Source organism: Epargyreus clarus, unplaced genomic scaffold (assembly GCF_041222505.1).
Source record: "Epargyreus clarus isolate Ecla_fem2 unplaced genomic scaffold, WU_Ecla_fem_2.2 ptg000002l, whole genome shotgun sequence".
Classification (NCBI taxonomy): Eukaryota; Metazoa; Arthropoda; class Insecta; order Lepidoptera; family Hesperiidae; genus Epargyreus; species Epargyreus clarus.
The window spans coordinates 9,717,467-9,733,198 of record NW_027332210.1 but is presented as its reverse complement, the minus strand read 5'-3'; the positions used below and the strand labels follow the sequence as shown (position 1 = coordinate 9,733,198).

The window sequence follows — 15,732 nt, the reverse complement described above, 5'->3', positions numbered from 1 at the left end:
AGAGGGAGACCTCGAGACCCGTACACCCCACTCCTGGAGGCCCCCCTCAGGCCACAGAGTAGGACGTCCACATTGCTAAGCATGGTCTCAGCACAGAAGAATACGAAGAAGACTCCTGAAGAAGAAGAAGACTCCCGAAGAAGAAGACGACTCCTGAAGAAGAAGAAGACTCCTGGAGAAGAAGAAGACTCCTGGGGAAGAAGAAGGAAAATCTGAAGACGGAAGCGTTCCTGCGCAAGAAGAGGAAGTAGGGGTTAGGTCGGGATAGGGAAGAGGCTTTGGCTGGCCTACACTCTTGTTTCTATTGCACGTCAATTATTGTTTCTATTGCACGTCACCCCTTCCCCGCACCTACCCTCTCTACGGCACGGGACAGGCGCAACTCCCCGACGCGACGACTATCACCACGAGCGGGCTTCCGGCGCCGGACGGAAGAAGGCCGTCCGTACAACATCACGCCCGCACCCCTATACGGTCGCAGGTTAGGTGGCGGCGTGGCATACCACCACACCGCCGAACACACAGCGCCCCGCGACAACAGCTGGTCCTTCGAGCCGGATCATCGTGCTAGTCGTCACATCGTCGGGTTACTGACGCCGCCATGCCAATCACACGGAGCCAGAGGGGAACCTCGCCGCCGAACCAGTCGACTGCGCCCCGCGCCACGGACAGCGCGCAGGGGACAACTGACTCTTCGGGGACATCGGGCACCGCAACTGAGGGTACGCTTACAACATATGAGTCTAGAGTCACTTCAGGCACCTTGGCGACTGTTCCACCTGCTCCAGGTGTTCCAACTGCTGCAACAGCTGGAACGCGGAAAACGCGGTCGGTGAAGTCGACGAAACGTCGGGAGATGGAAGCCAAGCTGGAATTGGCGCGCCGACAGCTGGAAGAAGCAAAGGCAGCTGCAGAACTCGCCAAGGCGCAGTGGGAGCTGGTCCAGGTGGAGAATGAAGAGTCCGAGGTCGAGGATGAAGACTGGTCGCATAACACGAACATCCACACGTGGGTGCAGTCGACGGTGGAGAGGATGTCCGGGGAGGGGCATCAGGGGGAGGTGTCCGGGGAGGGGCACCGACTGGGGGCGTCCGGGGAGGGGCGAGCCAGTCAACCTCCAGTCACTATCGTCAAGCCTGAAGACCAAGCGGAACCTTCAAGCAACGGGACCAAGGAATTGGCTGAGGCCATCATGAAGGCCATTAGTGTTGCTCCGAGGAATGCATCGCAACCTAACTACGTACATGAATTACCCGACTTCGATGGAAGAAGCGAAGAGTGGATCGCCTTCAGGACGGTATATGAGGACACCGCACCGCTGTTTACGGATGCACAGAATATGGCGCGGCTGCGGCGGTCAATTAAGGGCACGGCAAGGGAGGCTATCAAGAGCCTATTATATTCAGAGTGCCCTCCTGAAGAAGTAATAGAAGCTCTTCGTCGAAGGTTTGGAAGACCAGAAGCCCTGATCCTGATGGAACTGGAAAAGGTAAAGAATCTTCCTAGGATCAACGAAAATGCGCGCGACATCTGCGTGTTCGCCAGTCGAGTGAACAACACCGTCGCGACAATACGGGGGCTAAGAAGACCGCAGTATCTACACTCACCGGAAATGGTAAGGATTATCGTGAGCAAGATGCCGGCGGTATTGCAGTATCGGTGGTACGACTTCGCCGCCGACGCAGGAGATCAAGATCCAGACCTGGTGCAATTAATGAAGTTCCTCAACAGGGAAGCGGACCGGTGTGGACCATACGCGACGCAGGAGACTACGCAGCAGTCGCGCCAGCCTCCCAGACGTCAATTCACGAACACCACGTCCGAACAAGTAGAAGAAAAGAAGACCTGTCCACACTGCCAGTACGAGCATCACCTCTTCGAATGTCGCAAATTTCTACAGCTACCAATGAAGGAACGGTGGGACGTCGCTACCAAGTCGAAGATGTGTTTCAAGTGTCTCCAAGGACGACATCGGAAGGAAACATGTCGGCGTCCACCGTGCAAGACATGTAAGCGGTGGCATCACTTCGTGCTTCATGAACAACGATGGGATCACCCGAAGCCCGAAGAGAAGAAAGAAATTGCGAATAACGTCATGCTCCCGGTGAACACTGCAAGGACAGCGAAGGCATATTTGAAGATGGTTCCTGTTGAGCTATATGGACCGAAGGGAGCTGCCCGGATCCTGGCGTTACTGGATGAGGGGTCAACTGTCACGCTTCTCGACTCTGTGGTTGCAAGACAAATCGGCCTCAAAGGACCCGTGGAAGCACTCACCTTGGAGACAGTAGGTGGGAAGACCATCTCCAAGCAAGATTCAATGAAGGTCAACGTCAGATTGAAGGGAATGCACCAGACCAAGAAGAGAACCATCTCTGGGGCCCGTACGATAGATGACATCAACCTGACGCCTCAGAGATTGGAAATACGAAGAATTGAAGAATGCGCTCATCTCAAGCTAATGTCGAAACAATTGTATTATGAAGAAGAGTCACCCAAGTTGTTAATCGGACAAGACAATTGGGAGCTCATCGTGTCCAGAGCCACACGCAAGGGGAAAAGAGGTCAACCCGTAGCATCATTGACCTACCTAGGGTGGGTGCTACACGGGTCCGATGGAGCAGCATCAAGACCTGTGAACTTCGTAACCTGCGCGCACGTGTCTTCTAAAGAAAAGGATTTGGAAAAGGTCATCAAGGAACATTTCGCCGTGGAATCGTTGGGGATCCAGCCACGTCGACCGACCACAGACATAGAAGAAAGTGCTCTGGCAATTTTAGAAGAAACGACAAAGAGAGTGGACAATGGGCGCTTCGAGACCGGCTTGCTATGGAAAAACGAGGAAGGGAAAATGCCCGACAATTACAAGCAAGCGGAAAACCGGTTAAGGAACATCGGAAAGAAACTGGATGGGGATCCGGCACTGAAGCAGGATTATGAAAGTCGGGTAAAGAATCTCGATAGTAACGACGTAACGAGGGACGTGCTCAAGGACTTCGGGAGCGGACACAGATGGTTCAATGGACCTTCGTTCCTGGCACAAGAGGAGGAAGATTGGCCGAAACCACGTACTTTCAAGGCGGAGCCCACGGGAGAAGAGAAGGAGAGGTCAACTGTGGGGGCAACGAAGCCCGTTGATCGGCATCCAACTCCAAACCCAGTCAAGTTCTCAAGTTGGACTCGACTAGTGAGAACAACCGCAAGAGTACTACAGTTCGTCGACCTGTGCCGGAAGAAGAAACACGCAGTGAACGTGTCCCGCAAGTCTGAGCGTCAAGATCCTACCTGGAAAAGAAATAAGAAGAAAGCCAAGGTAGCAATGAAGCCCGTGAACAAGAACACCCAAGAAAGAAGATTCTTTCCCCTCGAACCCGACCAAATAAAAGGAGCCGAAAAGATCCTATTACGAAGAAGCCAAGAAGAGAGCTTCCAAGATGAAGTACGCTGCGTCAAGAAGATGAAGCCATTCGAGAAGAATAGCAGGCTTAAGAAATTGGATGTCGTCATGGAAGATGGACTACTACGACTCCGAGGAAGAATCGACGCGGCAAGACACACTCGGCAAGACAAGAAACCTGTGGTGTTAGACAGCAAGCACCACATCACCAGACTGCTCATCGCGTACTACCATGAAGAATTCTACCATGGTAACCACGCGACGGTGATCAACGAGTTGAGGCAGCGCTACTGGATCCTGGGACTACGGTCTGCGGTGAGGGCGACGGTTCATCGGTGTCAGTGGTGCAAGGTGTACCGCGGCACGCCACGACTCCAGCCGATGGGGAATCTCCCGCTGGAACGGTTACGGCATGGGGAACCGCCGTTCACATGCACCGCCGTGGACTACTTCGGGCCCATGAGCATCACGGTGGGTCGGCGTCATGAGAAGAGGTGGGGCGCTCTGTTTACGTGCCTCACAACCAGAGCCGTCCATGTGGAACTGGCAGCATCTCTGTCAACGGACTCCATGATCCTGGCGCTAAGAAGAATGGCAGCAAGAAGGGGGATGCCGAAGACGATCTTCAGCGACAACGGCACCAACTTCGTGGGGGCAAACAAGGAACTTCAAGAAGCCCTCGCCAGCCTCAACAAAGAAGACCTCATCACCACAGCCGAGCGGATGAGCATCAGGTGGAAATTCATACCACCTGGGGCTCCGAATATGGGCGGGGCATGGGAGCGCCTGGTCCGTTCCATCAAAACGGCCTTGGCGGTCATCCTCAAGGAAAGGCATCCCAAGGAAGAAGTCCTGCACACTCTGCTACTGGAGGCGGAGCACCTGGTGAACTCAAGAACTCTCATCGAAGCCGACGAAGACAACGAAGAAGGTGCTCTCACTCCCAATCACTTCTTAATTGGAAGATCCTGCGGCACAAGATTGGGAACATTCACCGACGAAGACCTCACCGGCCGGCGTACATGGAGGACAGCGCAGCGACTAGCCGACCACTTCTGGAGCAGATGGGTGAAAGAGTATCTTCCAACTCTGATCCCGAGAAGAGTCGACGCGAGAGCTGCCACAAGGGACTTGCAGTGTGGAGACACGGTCCTAATAGTGGACTCCACGCTGCCACGAGGAGCCTGGCCGAGGGGTGAGGTGGTCCGAACCTTCCCTGGGCCCGACGGTCGCACCAGGGTATTGGAGGTGCGCACTACGGGGGGCGTGTTGAAACGTCCCAGCTCCAAGTTGGTGCTACTGGTACCAGCACGACGTGACGGAGAGCGAGCAGTTGACGACACAGGCGGTGGAGCATCGACCAGCGAACCAGACTGCGGGGAGGCGGTCGTCACGTCGAGCCACGAGCACGGAGTCGCCGGGCCAGGAGTTGGTGCTACGCACGAGGGGGAGGATGTCGGCGACTAATGAATGATATTTTATAAATAATTGTAATTAACTTGTTTTTTATGTCTGACTAAATATGTTTATACAAGTTACGTAAGTTTTAAGTTTAGGGATAAGACACGGTAGATGGCGCTATCGGTCGCATTTGTTGTATTTTATTAGAGTTTTTAGGTATTTTTATGAAAATGGTATTGTAGGTTAAGTTTTTGAGTTTTATACATGTTTTATATTTCTAAAGTTTATGTTATCTCCTAGAATATGTTTCTAGCTTCATATTGATGTAAGAATAGTAAGAATCAATTATGATAATTTCGAGATAATTAGGATTATTGATATGTGAAATGACGTGACTTGTACATTTTTGTAATATTTTCGGGAATAACTTCGTAACTAATTGAGATATGAATATATTACTTATGTAGCTAGATAGGGCTAATTATAAGGATTCCAACAATGTATGATACATATGTGTAACTTTGGGAATTGAATAAATAAAGAGGAAAGACTAGGACAGCCAAAGTGAAAATAACACGAAAATGGGCCTAAAAAAGCGCGGCTCTCTTTACGGTATTGCTCTGGGGTAGCTCAGAAAACCAGTTTTCCGGCCTAAGCATGGTCTCAGCACAGAAGAATACGAAGAAGACTCCTGAAGAAGAAGAAGACTCCCGAAGAAGAAGACGACTCCTGAAGAAGAAGAAGACTCCTGGAGAAGAAGAAGACTCCTGGGGAAGAAGAAGGAAAATCTGAACACGGAAGCGTTCCTGCGCAAGAAGAGGAAGTAGGGGTTAGGTCGGGATAGGGAAGAGGCTTTGGCTGGCCTACACTCTTGTTTCTATTGCACGTCAATTATTGTTTCTATTGCACGTCACCCCTTCCCCGCACCTACCCTCTCTACGGCACGGGACAGGCGCAACTCCCCGACGCGACGACTATCACCACGAGCGGGCTTCCGGCGCCGGACGGAAGAAGGCCGTCCGTACAACATCACGCCCGCACCCCTATACGGTCGCAGGTTAGGTGGCGGCGTGGCATACCACCACACCGCCGAACACACAGCGCCCCGCGACAACATGCGTATTATAAAAAAAATTATCTCATGCTTAAATGGTGAAGAAAAACATCGACCGGAAACCTACATCGCTACGAAATCTTAATAAAAGAGTTTTAAAAGATATTTGAAGTCTACCAATTCGCGTTTGGCTAGCGCAGTGGACTATGGCGTAATCCTTTTCATTCTGAGAGGACCAGCAATGGAACAGCAATTGATGATGATGATGATGCTGATAAAAAGTCATTAAATCTTGGTCGCCTTATCGGCAGATTGAAAATGTCCACAATGGGTTGACTAAAAACCTGTATCTTTTCCCAAACACCTGCAATAAGGGGGGAGAAAATATGTTATCCATCCAAGCATGTACAAAGTATGTGAATGATAATATGCATCCACATACTTTGTACTTGCGGCAAATTCCAACCTCTACAAACGCATAAACTTGTGAACGCGTCGCAACCACTTTCAAACCTACACGAACCAAGCCTAACACTCTATCCATACGTTTAAATTTGTAACGCTTTGCTGAGGTTTGGTAAGCATGCGGCGTTAGACCTACCCAGTGTGATTTAATTAAATTAAATTTAAAACTCGATATAACCATTCATTTCACAAATTTCAACTCATTTGTATTCAAGCCAAGTTCTATTAATAAGCAAAGTTGGGCAAATCACGTACTGCCCAGCATTCAGTTCGAAACTTTTCAGTTTATACGCAATTTTCATTAAATTTCTCTGGAATACGGAACTTTTAGGGAATTGAACCAGGAACAGCCTAGTGCCTTTCGGCCTCTCAGATTAGTCGAAATCAGGGGTTGAAATTTCTAACAAGCATATCTGAATTTCCAGTGTATATTTGAAAACACATGACGGTGGACGGCAATAATTATTGTTGTTTTGGCATGTAGGAGTAACCGTTTGTTTTTTTCTTTACGAGGGGGAAACCTTCAAAACGTACCCGACGACGTGGGAGCGACGCCGGCTTATGTGGGATTTTTACCGCACAAAAACCTCCCCGGTGGCCGTCCTCAGCGCTTGGCGGAGAACTCCGGGATCTCCGACGGAACGCGACCGGAGTCCTCCAAGCGCGATGCCCCGATCGGGCTCTGCCCTGGGGGAGCAGTTTTGGCTCCTCCCACACCATCTGGTGTATACGACGATATGCAACCACACATACCGCCGTCCTTCCAGGGGTCGATTATTGGACGGTTCGAGTTCTCACGCACCGCCCGCAACCCCGGAAGCCCCCCTTTTTATATAGCCCTATTCTAGTCCCGGAACTACACCAACAATGTACGAGTAACCAACATTTTTGACAGTATTCTAAACAATCAAAGGTATCCAAAGGTGTGCACTTAACCAGCGTTTTTGACTGTACTAAAACTCATCTTAATCTGAGAGAAGACCTGTGCCCAATAAAAGACTTTAGTCCGACTTTTTACACGATAGTGTGATCCTATCTACACCAAGATTACTCACTCCTAACTAGAGAATGTACCCAGTTTTGAGAATTGAAATACTTGCGTAAAAAAGTTTTGCCACGTGTCCGTGCTAAAATATCCCTAAAATATTTGAAATAATTATTTATTTATTATGTAAATTCATGTAAATTACGCAGTATTAGTTATTTATTCGTAAATTTTCTCTAAAAATGTTTTTATTTGTCAAAAATTCAAAAAAAGAACTTACGATAATAAGCCATTTGTGGCTTCATTCAATTTCAAGGCGGCGAAGTATCTTTACTAATCTATGTTGTCAGCATGCAAATAAAAATACACAAACGCGAATACCTAAATTTATAAACAAACAAACAATCCACTGCTGTTATTAGGCAGAAAAAGGAGTGAGGGTGCCTATGAAGTCAATCACAAATAGTTCTACCAATTTTAGATAAAATAACATAATTTAATACGACATTTAGGTATCTGTTTGGCCGGGATGCGATCCCCGAATCCAAATATAGAACGAGAAATGGCTATTCAATGTATTAAAATACTCGTAAGTACGTCATAATGTGAATTGAATTAAGTCATATTCGACTTCAAAAAGTATTAAAGTAAATTCATTATTCAATAAATCATAACAAAGGCGAGTAGAAGTTAAAGAATATTCTAGAACTTTAGAGATTACAACAACAAATTTTCCAGTTACAACAAGTTGCCTAAGCTCGCCTCAACTTCACCAGATGTTTGGAAGTGGCTTTTGATTGAAATTAAATATTCTAGGATACGTTAGAAGGAAATTTTTGTAATTCTGATTATATTAATTCTAATTTTAACCTTTAACCTGAAAGAGAATATATAATTTGGTGAATATCTATGTCTGTTTAGTATTTTTTTATTACATGTATTAGAAGTAGGTACCAAAATTTTCTTTGCAGCCGAAAACAGAAATTTATTAAGAAAATAATTACAAATCAAGAAAACATTTTTTAAAATTTTCCAACTTTGGTCCGAGTAAGGTGAGGGAGTGGTCATTTTGATTGCTGCTATGCTTTTGATTATTACTACGAAGCAATCCATAAGGTAGTGAAGTTAGCTAACCAAGTGAGAATTGGTACAATTACAGACCTTGACAAACTTTCTATCATCCAGATTTCCTCACGATGTTTTCCTTTGCCATTTAAGCAAGTGATAATTAATTTCTAATACGTACATACGAGTAATTCTAAAAATTAGTGGTACGAGCCTGGGATTTGAATCTTGGGCCCCCGTATGAGAGGCCGAGACTCTTAGCCACTAGGCTATGACTGCTTGCTTGAAGTAATCCAGGCGTTTTCACTCTAAAGGGTCTATTTAGGTCCGTCCATGCGTCTATGATTGAGTTTGTTCCAAATACATGGGCCGTTTCACATTTATAAAGAGTTACTGATTGAATGAGGAATTTGGAGAAGGTTTCCCATATCTGTAGACTCTCAACTCCTACTTAGTTGTTAAGGAATAAATAAAAAGATCTTTTCTTAATTGACATTGAGTATTTTTAACCGACTACAAAAAAGGAGGAGTTTTCATATATATTTTTTATGTTTGTTCGGTGATTACTTCGTCGTTTATGAACCTGATGATTTTTTTATTGTTGGAAATAAGACATTTCCAAGGTGGTTCTATTAGAAGGTGGTAGAACCCATTGTGGTTCGACTCCGGCGGCACCACCGCCACACCTATTTCTACCTAATAACAGCAGTGATAGGCGCTGCAGTGTTCCGTTTTGAAGGGTGTGGTAAGGGAGACAAAATTTTCCGAGGCGTTCCAGCTTAGTCCTCAGGGGTAGCGGCGCATCTGTGGCCGACCTCAGGTATGAATATCAAATCCTATCTGGGGTTGATTACAGATGTCCATGGGCGGCAGTGGCCACTTACCACTACAAAGTAAAATATCAAATACAATGTCAGATAAATAAAGTTTTAAAGTCGCTCATCAAAACCTCTCCTTCGGAAACTCAGTTGAAATGTTAATATAACACGAAATACTGGCAAACTTCGAACCCAGGACTACAAACTTGCACGACGAATGTGAGAAATTTCGTTGTTATGAAAAAACTTTTTGCACTTAGTTCCGCGTGCTGTACATGCAATTTCCAATTTCCAAAATACAACTTTTTTAAGATAAAGTTTATATTAAATAAGAAAAGTGGCAGAAATAACTCTTTGTGGTTCGACTCCGGCGGCACTACCTCCACATCTATTTCTGCTTTTAACAGCAGTGTTAAATGCTGCTGTGTTCTGGTTTGAAGGGTGTGGTAAGGAAGACATACTTTTCCGAGGCATTCCAGCACAGTCCGCCAGGGGTAACGACGTATTTATCGCCTACCTCAGGTAAGAACCTAATCTTGTCTGGGGTTGATTACAGGTATCCATGTACACCAGTACTCAGTAGCCACTTACCATCAGATGGACTGCATGCTTTTGCTATCTCCATATTTTAATAAAAAAGTGTTAGTTAAATATTCATAGAGTTCAAGTAGAGTTTGAAAGAGATGTTACATCATTCTCTACGTAGGTATTGTGATTCGTCAACAGGCATTGTTTCAGTTATTTTAGGCTCTTGGGGGTTGGTTAGGGTTCCGTGTTGAAATATATTGTTGCTTTTTACAATATCAACTTATACGCTGCTGCTTTTCTGATTTTAAGGGTATGGTAAAGGTAACACTTATCTAAATATATATAACTCAAAGGTGACTGTCTGCCATAGTGATCTATCAACGCGCAGCCCAAACCACTAGACGGATCGGGCTGAAATTTGGCATGCAGGTAGATGTTATGAAGTATCCGCTAAAAAAGGATTTTGATTAATTCTACCCCCAAGGGGATAAAATAGGGGATGAAAATATTACTTCGTAACGCGAACGAAGCCGCGGGCAAAAGCTCGTTTATACTATAGTCTTCAGGAGGCGCGACCGCGCTCTGGTAGAACGGGTAGCTGGGATTAATTGTAAATGTTTTGTAATGTTTTCTCCTCACCTCTCCTCAGTAAGGAGACATTTGCCGCAAACTCCGAACCGAAAGGGCCGAGGCTCCTTAATATTTATTGATTAAAAGGTAATTTAAAACTTTTTTCCCGACAAATAAAAAAAATCAATAATGGTTAGTTGTTACTTAAGTAAAAGTATTGTCGGTAAAAATGCCAAAATGTGAAGATTCTTTGAAAAAAATGCAAAAAATTGCTGACAGCCAAAAATTGTTTTTTTTTTCGATTTTGGTGGCCCGTCTTTTGAAATCCCCTGCCTGTCCCCCCTAAATATAATCCTGCATCCTTATGTACATTCAGCCCAAGTTTATAGCGAAGTAGCTACAAACTTTATACAGAACCATTAGAACCTTTTTTATGATATTACCTTTTTCGCATACGTATGATATTAATTTTTTCGCATCTCGAGGGAGCGTGCGTTCCGACCTTGGTAAATAAGCGATGAGGCTCTTGCAAAAAGCATTTTGCAAATCGACCTCAAAGTCTGACATTTCAAATGCAAAAGGGTATTTTTTTTGACTACACGACTTTAGATTTTGTGTTGATGAGTGTGAGGTCGAACACGTCACGTAAAAACGACAGGGTCATTGACCTTTAATCGCCTTACCAGTATATATGTACTACCGAAATTGGAGCTCATAAAAAATATGAGGCTAAAATTCGAGTAGACGCAAATCGTCACACTAAAACGACAAGTTGAATGACCTTTAGCCATTCCTACTCACACTTTTAATTACATAACGGCTTTATATTGCATATTGTTTATGGTAATGTTTATGGTAATTAATATTTTAAATTTTAAATTAATACTTGATACTTTATTACTTAATCCGTGGATATACCAATTATTGAAATATACATTTTTACACAGTACTAATGCATGTATAAGGATGAGGCTCTTTGCAAAAAGTATTTTGCAAATAAACCTCACAGTCAGACATTTCAAATGCAAAAAGGGCATTTTTTTTAGTACACGGCTTTAGATTTTGTAATAGATGAGTGTGAGGTCGAACACGTCACACAAAAACGACAAGGTCATTGACCTTTAATCGCCCTAGCAGTATATAAGTGCTACTGAAATTGGAGGAATATGTTTTTTAATAAAGACTTTAGGCGCTAGAAACAATATGAGACTAAAATTTGACTATACGCAAATCGTAATCATAATATAACATATTTTGTATTGTAAATGTTGTTGTTAATTATTATTTTTGATTTTAAATTAATACTTAATACTTTATTTCTCGATTTGAGCTCATACCAATTCTTAAAATATACATACTTTTTAAAACAGTACTAATGCTATAAGTTGAAAAATATCCAGAATAAAAGTGCCACAAAAAGAGAGAAATAGGTAGTTTATTTATAAAAAAGAGATAACTCTATTTGATCAGGGCCGGCCTTCCAAATAACACTTTGTGTTGTACTTGTTTGGAGCTAAATTTGGCTCAGGCTTAGGCGATGTTAACATGTCGTACTAAGAACTGGTAAGCGAAAGCGAAATAATAAAACCTTGTCAATTTTAAGCAACTACTTCAAATTTAAAACGTTTGTTCAATTGTTTTTAATATTATTTGATTCCGTTTTATTTCTTAATTGGTCTATTTCACATTACTTAACTTCGATAGGCTGAGTAAAGCATGTAACCGTGGCGGTATGGTAAGAAACACGTACTTTTACGAGGCCACTTAGTCTGTGGCCGATCTCAGGTGAGAATCTAATCTTATCAAGGGTCAGTTTCAGGTGACTCCTCTGTGCATGCTGTCTCGTGAGTTTTGACCACATTAGCTAATTGACTGCGGTATTGCATCGGGTTTAATACATTCTGTCTCCCTTACCACACCCTTCAAACCGGAACACAGCAGCGCCTAACATTGCTGTTATTAGGTACAAATAGGTGTGGCGGTGGTGCCGCCGGAGTCGTATCACAAAGGGTTCTACCACCTTCAAAAATTATTATGTGTTTCAATCCATTGGTTTTGTTTTTTCATTGTTATTTTGTTGTCAGATTTAACCGTTTCGATCCTTTTCAACTCAGTTTCTTCAATATATTCTTTTTGCTAATTATTTCGAGTACTCGTACAAATTATTTTAATTTATCGCTGCACGCTTAAGGTGTACAAACTGACAGGATTATTGAGTTTGTTCCCGCTAATAAGATATTTGTTCTGTCCATGATTAACGTTAAGGAAAACTACTATGTCGACTACATACGAGTACCTACGTGTTTTTGTTTTATTACTGTCTGACTTCGGATAGTCATTAAGGTATTGGACGTGTATTGTAGCTTTGTTTTTTTGTTTTTTTGCTTTTTTATATAATATAGGAGGTACGCGGCTACTGCAGCCGATGGACAACTTTAAATCACATTTTATATTCTTACCTGAGGTTGGCCACAGATGCGCCGCTACCCCAAAGGACTAAACTGGAACGCCTTGAAAAAGTATGTCTCTCTTACCACACCCTTCAACCCAAAACATAACAGCGCTTAATACTGCTGTTATTAGATGGAAACAGATGTGGCGGTGGGCCCGCTGGAGTCAAACCACTTTCAAATACAGAGGGTATTTCTTTTACTACAGAAAAACAAAAAGACGCTGTCAGTACTCTCAGACCCATAGCATCATATAAGAATTTTGATGAAGTCTACACAAAGATAAATATGGAAACCCTGACCCAGACCAGAAATCTAAATCAATCATTCATACGTGTTGTGATAAGTCAGTTTTGAAGGTGGTAAGGCTTCTTTAGTTCAACTTTGGAGACGCTACAGCCACACAGTCCTGCGTAATACCAATTTTAAGAGCTGTTATGTCCTGGTTTGGTATACGGCGTCCAATTTTGCATTGCACTAAGCATTAAGCACATACACATATATGGCTAGTTCGTAAGCTAATATTTAAATATAAATACTAAAGGATCGAAGTATTCATTTAGTAAATAAATAAACCAATTTTATTTCCTCACAAAAAACGAAACTAATTTACACGGTAAGCCGTCTAACCATGGCTTATTAAGGCTACACACGCGCTCGATTTAGCGCCTGTGATTTCTAACCTTGGCTTACACTGGCTTATAGTAAGGCCGATGTAGTACAATAAAAGTTTTATTACGGTGCCAAAGTTGATGTAGTTGGTTAAGACGGAACGTAAACAATTTCTTATTTCGTGTTTATGTTGTGGTGTAATTTGAAAGTCTTACTAGGCTTCGTCCAGAGATATTTCATTTCATGCATGGCTTAAGCTTCACCCAGCCAGATCATTTAAAATTGTATCAGACGCTACCGCTTGTACGTACCGTTTAGTAAAGGCTAGGCAGTTAATTTAATCGTTGATTAAGCTAGTTGTCTGAACCTTATATAATAAGAATTTTATAAAAAAAAACTAGCTGACCTGGCAAACGTTGTGTTCCATATAAAAAAAAATGTTAAGGGTGAACAACCCTTATCACTCAGGGGTATGTAGCCGATTCTCAGACCTACTGAATATGCATATAAAATTTGGTGAAAATCGGTATAGCCGTTTCGGAGGAGAAGGTAACTAACATAGTGACACGAGAATTTTATATATAAGATTATTGTCGGTATAACTTCTTTATAGTATTAATTGCTTAAAGGCTGCTGTATTTTTAAAGATAAAACCCTTGTATGCGTTTCTTACCTCTTACCCTCGTTATCGATGTATCCACTTTTTTGCCTCAGATCAAAATTAGACAATTCTAATAGGCAACATTTTTCAATATCTTTGGTAGCATATCTAATATTGGATAGATTACATACTTATATTAATAACAGACGTTAGTTTAACGATAGCAATTAGAAATTTAGAAACGCATCTTTGGACAAGGATCCAAACCTATCTGAGGTTGATTGCACATAATTACACATATTAAAGACAGTGACAGCCTAGTGGTTAAGAAACTCGGCCTCTCGATCGAGGGGTCCGAGGTTTAAATCCCAGGCTCCTCTAATTTTTCGAAAGTATGTGCGTATTAGAAATTAATTATCACTTGCTAAATCGGTCAAGGAAAACATCGTGAGGTAACCTGCATACCTGAGAGATTTATAAAAAAAAATCCAAAGGTATGTGAAATACGCGCTTGGCCAGCGCGGTTGACTATGGCCTAATCCTTCTCATTGTGAGAGGATACCCGTGCCCAGCAGTGGGACAGCAATGGGTTGATGATGATGACGATGAATTATATTATCACATATATTGGCAATATCCACTTACTATCAGATATATTAACTTTTACCATATTATATACAAAAACGTATGCCTTAGAATAAGTTTTTACAGCACGTAGCAATTTATCTTTTGTGATTAAAAGATAAAGTACACCTTTTCTCATTATCACACAAAAGCTGAAACGTAAGGATTTCACTCTCATTGGCTCTCTTTAATCAGATAATGTAGAAGCTTACGCAAAAGCTTTTCCATTACACAATTTCAGAACAAAATGTAATTGACTAAAATGGGCATTAGGCGCTTGTCTTATTAAAGTGGTATTCTGTAAAAATAAATTGAATCTCGATACAAAACAATGTAAATTGGTCTGGGATTGAAATTAAGAGAACTGAATACTTGTTTTGAAAATTCTTAAATTGAGACACTATTTTTATCTGACTGCGGAGGGTAATGTATTTCGAGCGAATGTATGTACTCGTATGTATGTCTCATACTTTGGCTCACCCTGTGTCCTATAGTACTGGACGGATTTTAATAAATTAGGAAATTTCCGTTGGATTTATCTCAATTGTGGGAGTGACATAGATTATATTTTTAAGCTGTCAGGGCTTTTGTTTTGATAATAATTTTCTAGTTATTATTGTGTTTTTTAATGAAATTGAAAAAGCAATTGCACATGCATTTTTGGCAAAGAGAGACCTCCCGCCGGGCTAGGTGAACATGCCCGGGCAGTGGCCGTGCTCCGACAGTGTCAGATCGGAGTTTGTATATATGCAAGATGTTTAGAAAACTTCGATAGCGTGATTCAGCAGCGCCATCTCTTGACGAGTAGCGTGAAGTCGCTATACATTTTATGTCATGCTGAGTGAACACTGCCTCTCAATAACGCTTACAATCTACCCCAGTACCCTTACTAGGAGATTTTACGTTTCGACAAATATGACTGTTTTGGTATTTGTTTACGTATTGGCCCATACGATTTATTAGTTCTGACACGGTCCACTAGGGGCGCTGATTGGAATTTGTATGGGCAAATACGTTGTTGTTGTTGTTACGTAAAACCTCGTGGTAAGGGTACAGATGTGTCGAGTTCTACATGATGACAGCTACAGATGTGTTGCTACGTCTGAGGACTTAGAACACCTAATATAAGTGTTTCTACCTTAACACACATTTTTAACCAGAC

At 42.9% G+C, this 15,732-nt stretch overlaps 1 protein-coding gene across 1 annotated transcript; it reads left to right on the top strand.

The window, feature by feature from the left end:
• The first annotated feature begins 601 nt into the window (after positions 1 to 601).
• Positions 602 to 4,864, top strand: LOC140744727 (uncharacterized). Its single transcript, XM_073076372.1, has one exon. The coding sequence runs from the start codon at positions 602 to 604 to the stop codon at positions 4,862 to 4,864; it is 4,263 nt and encodes a 1,420-aa protein (XP_072932473.1).
• The last annotated feature ends 10,868 nt before the right edge of the window (positions 4,865 to 15,732 follow it).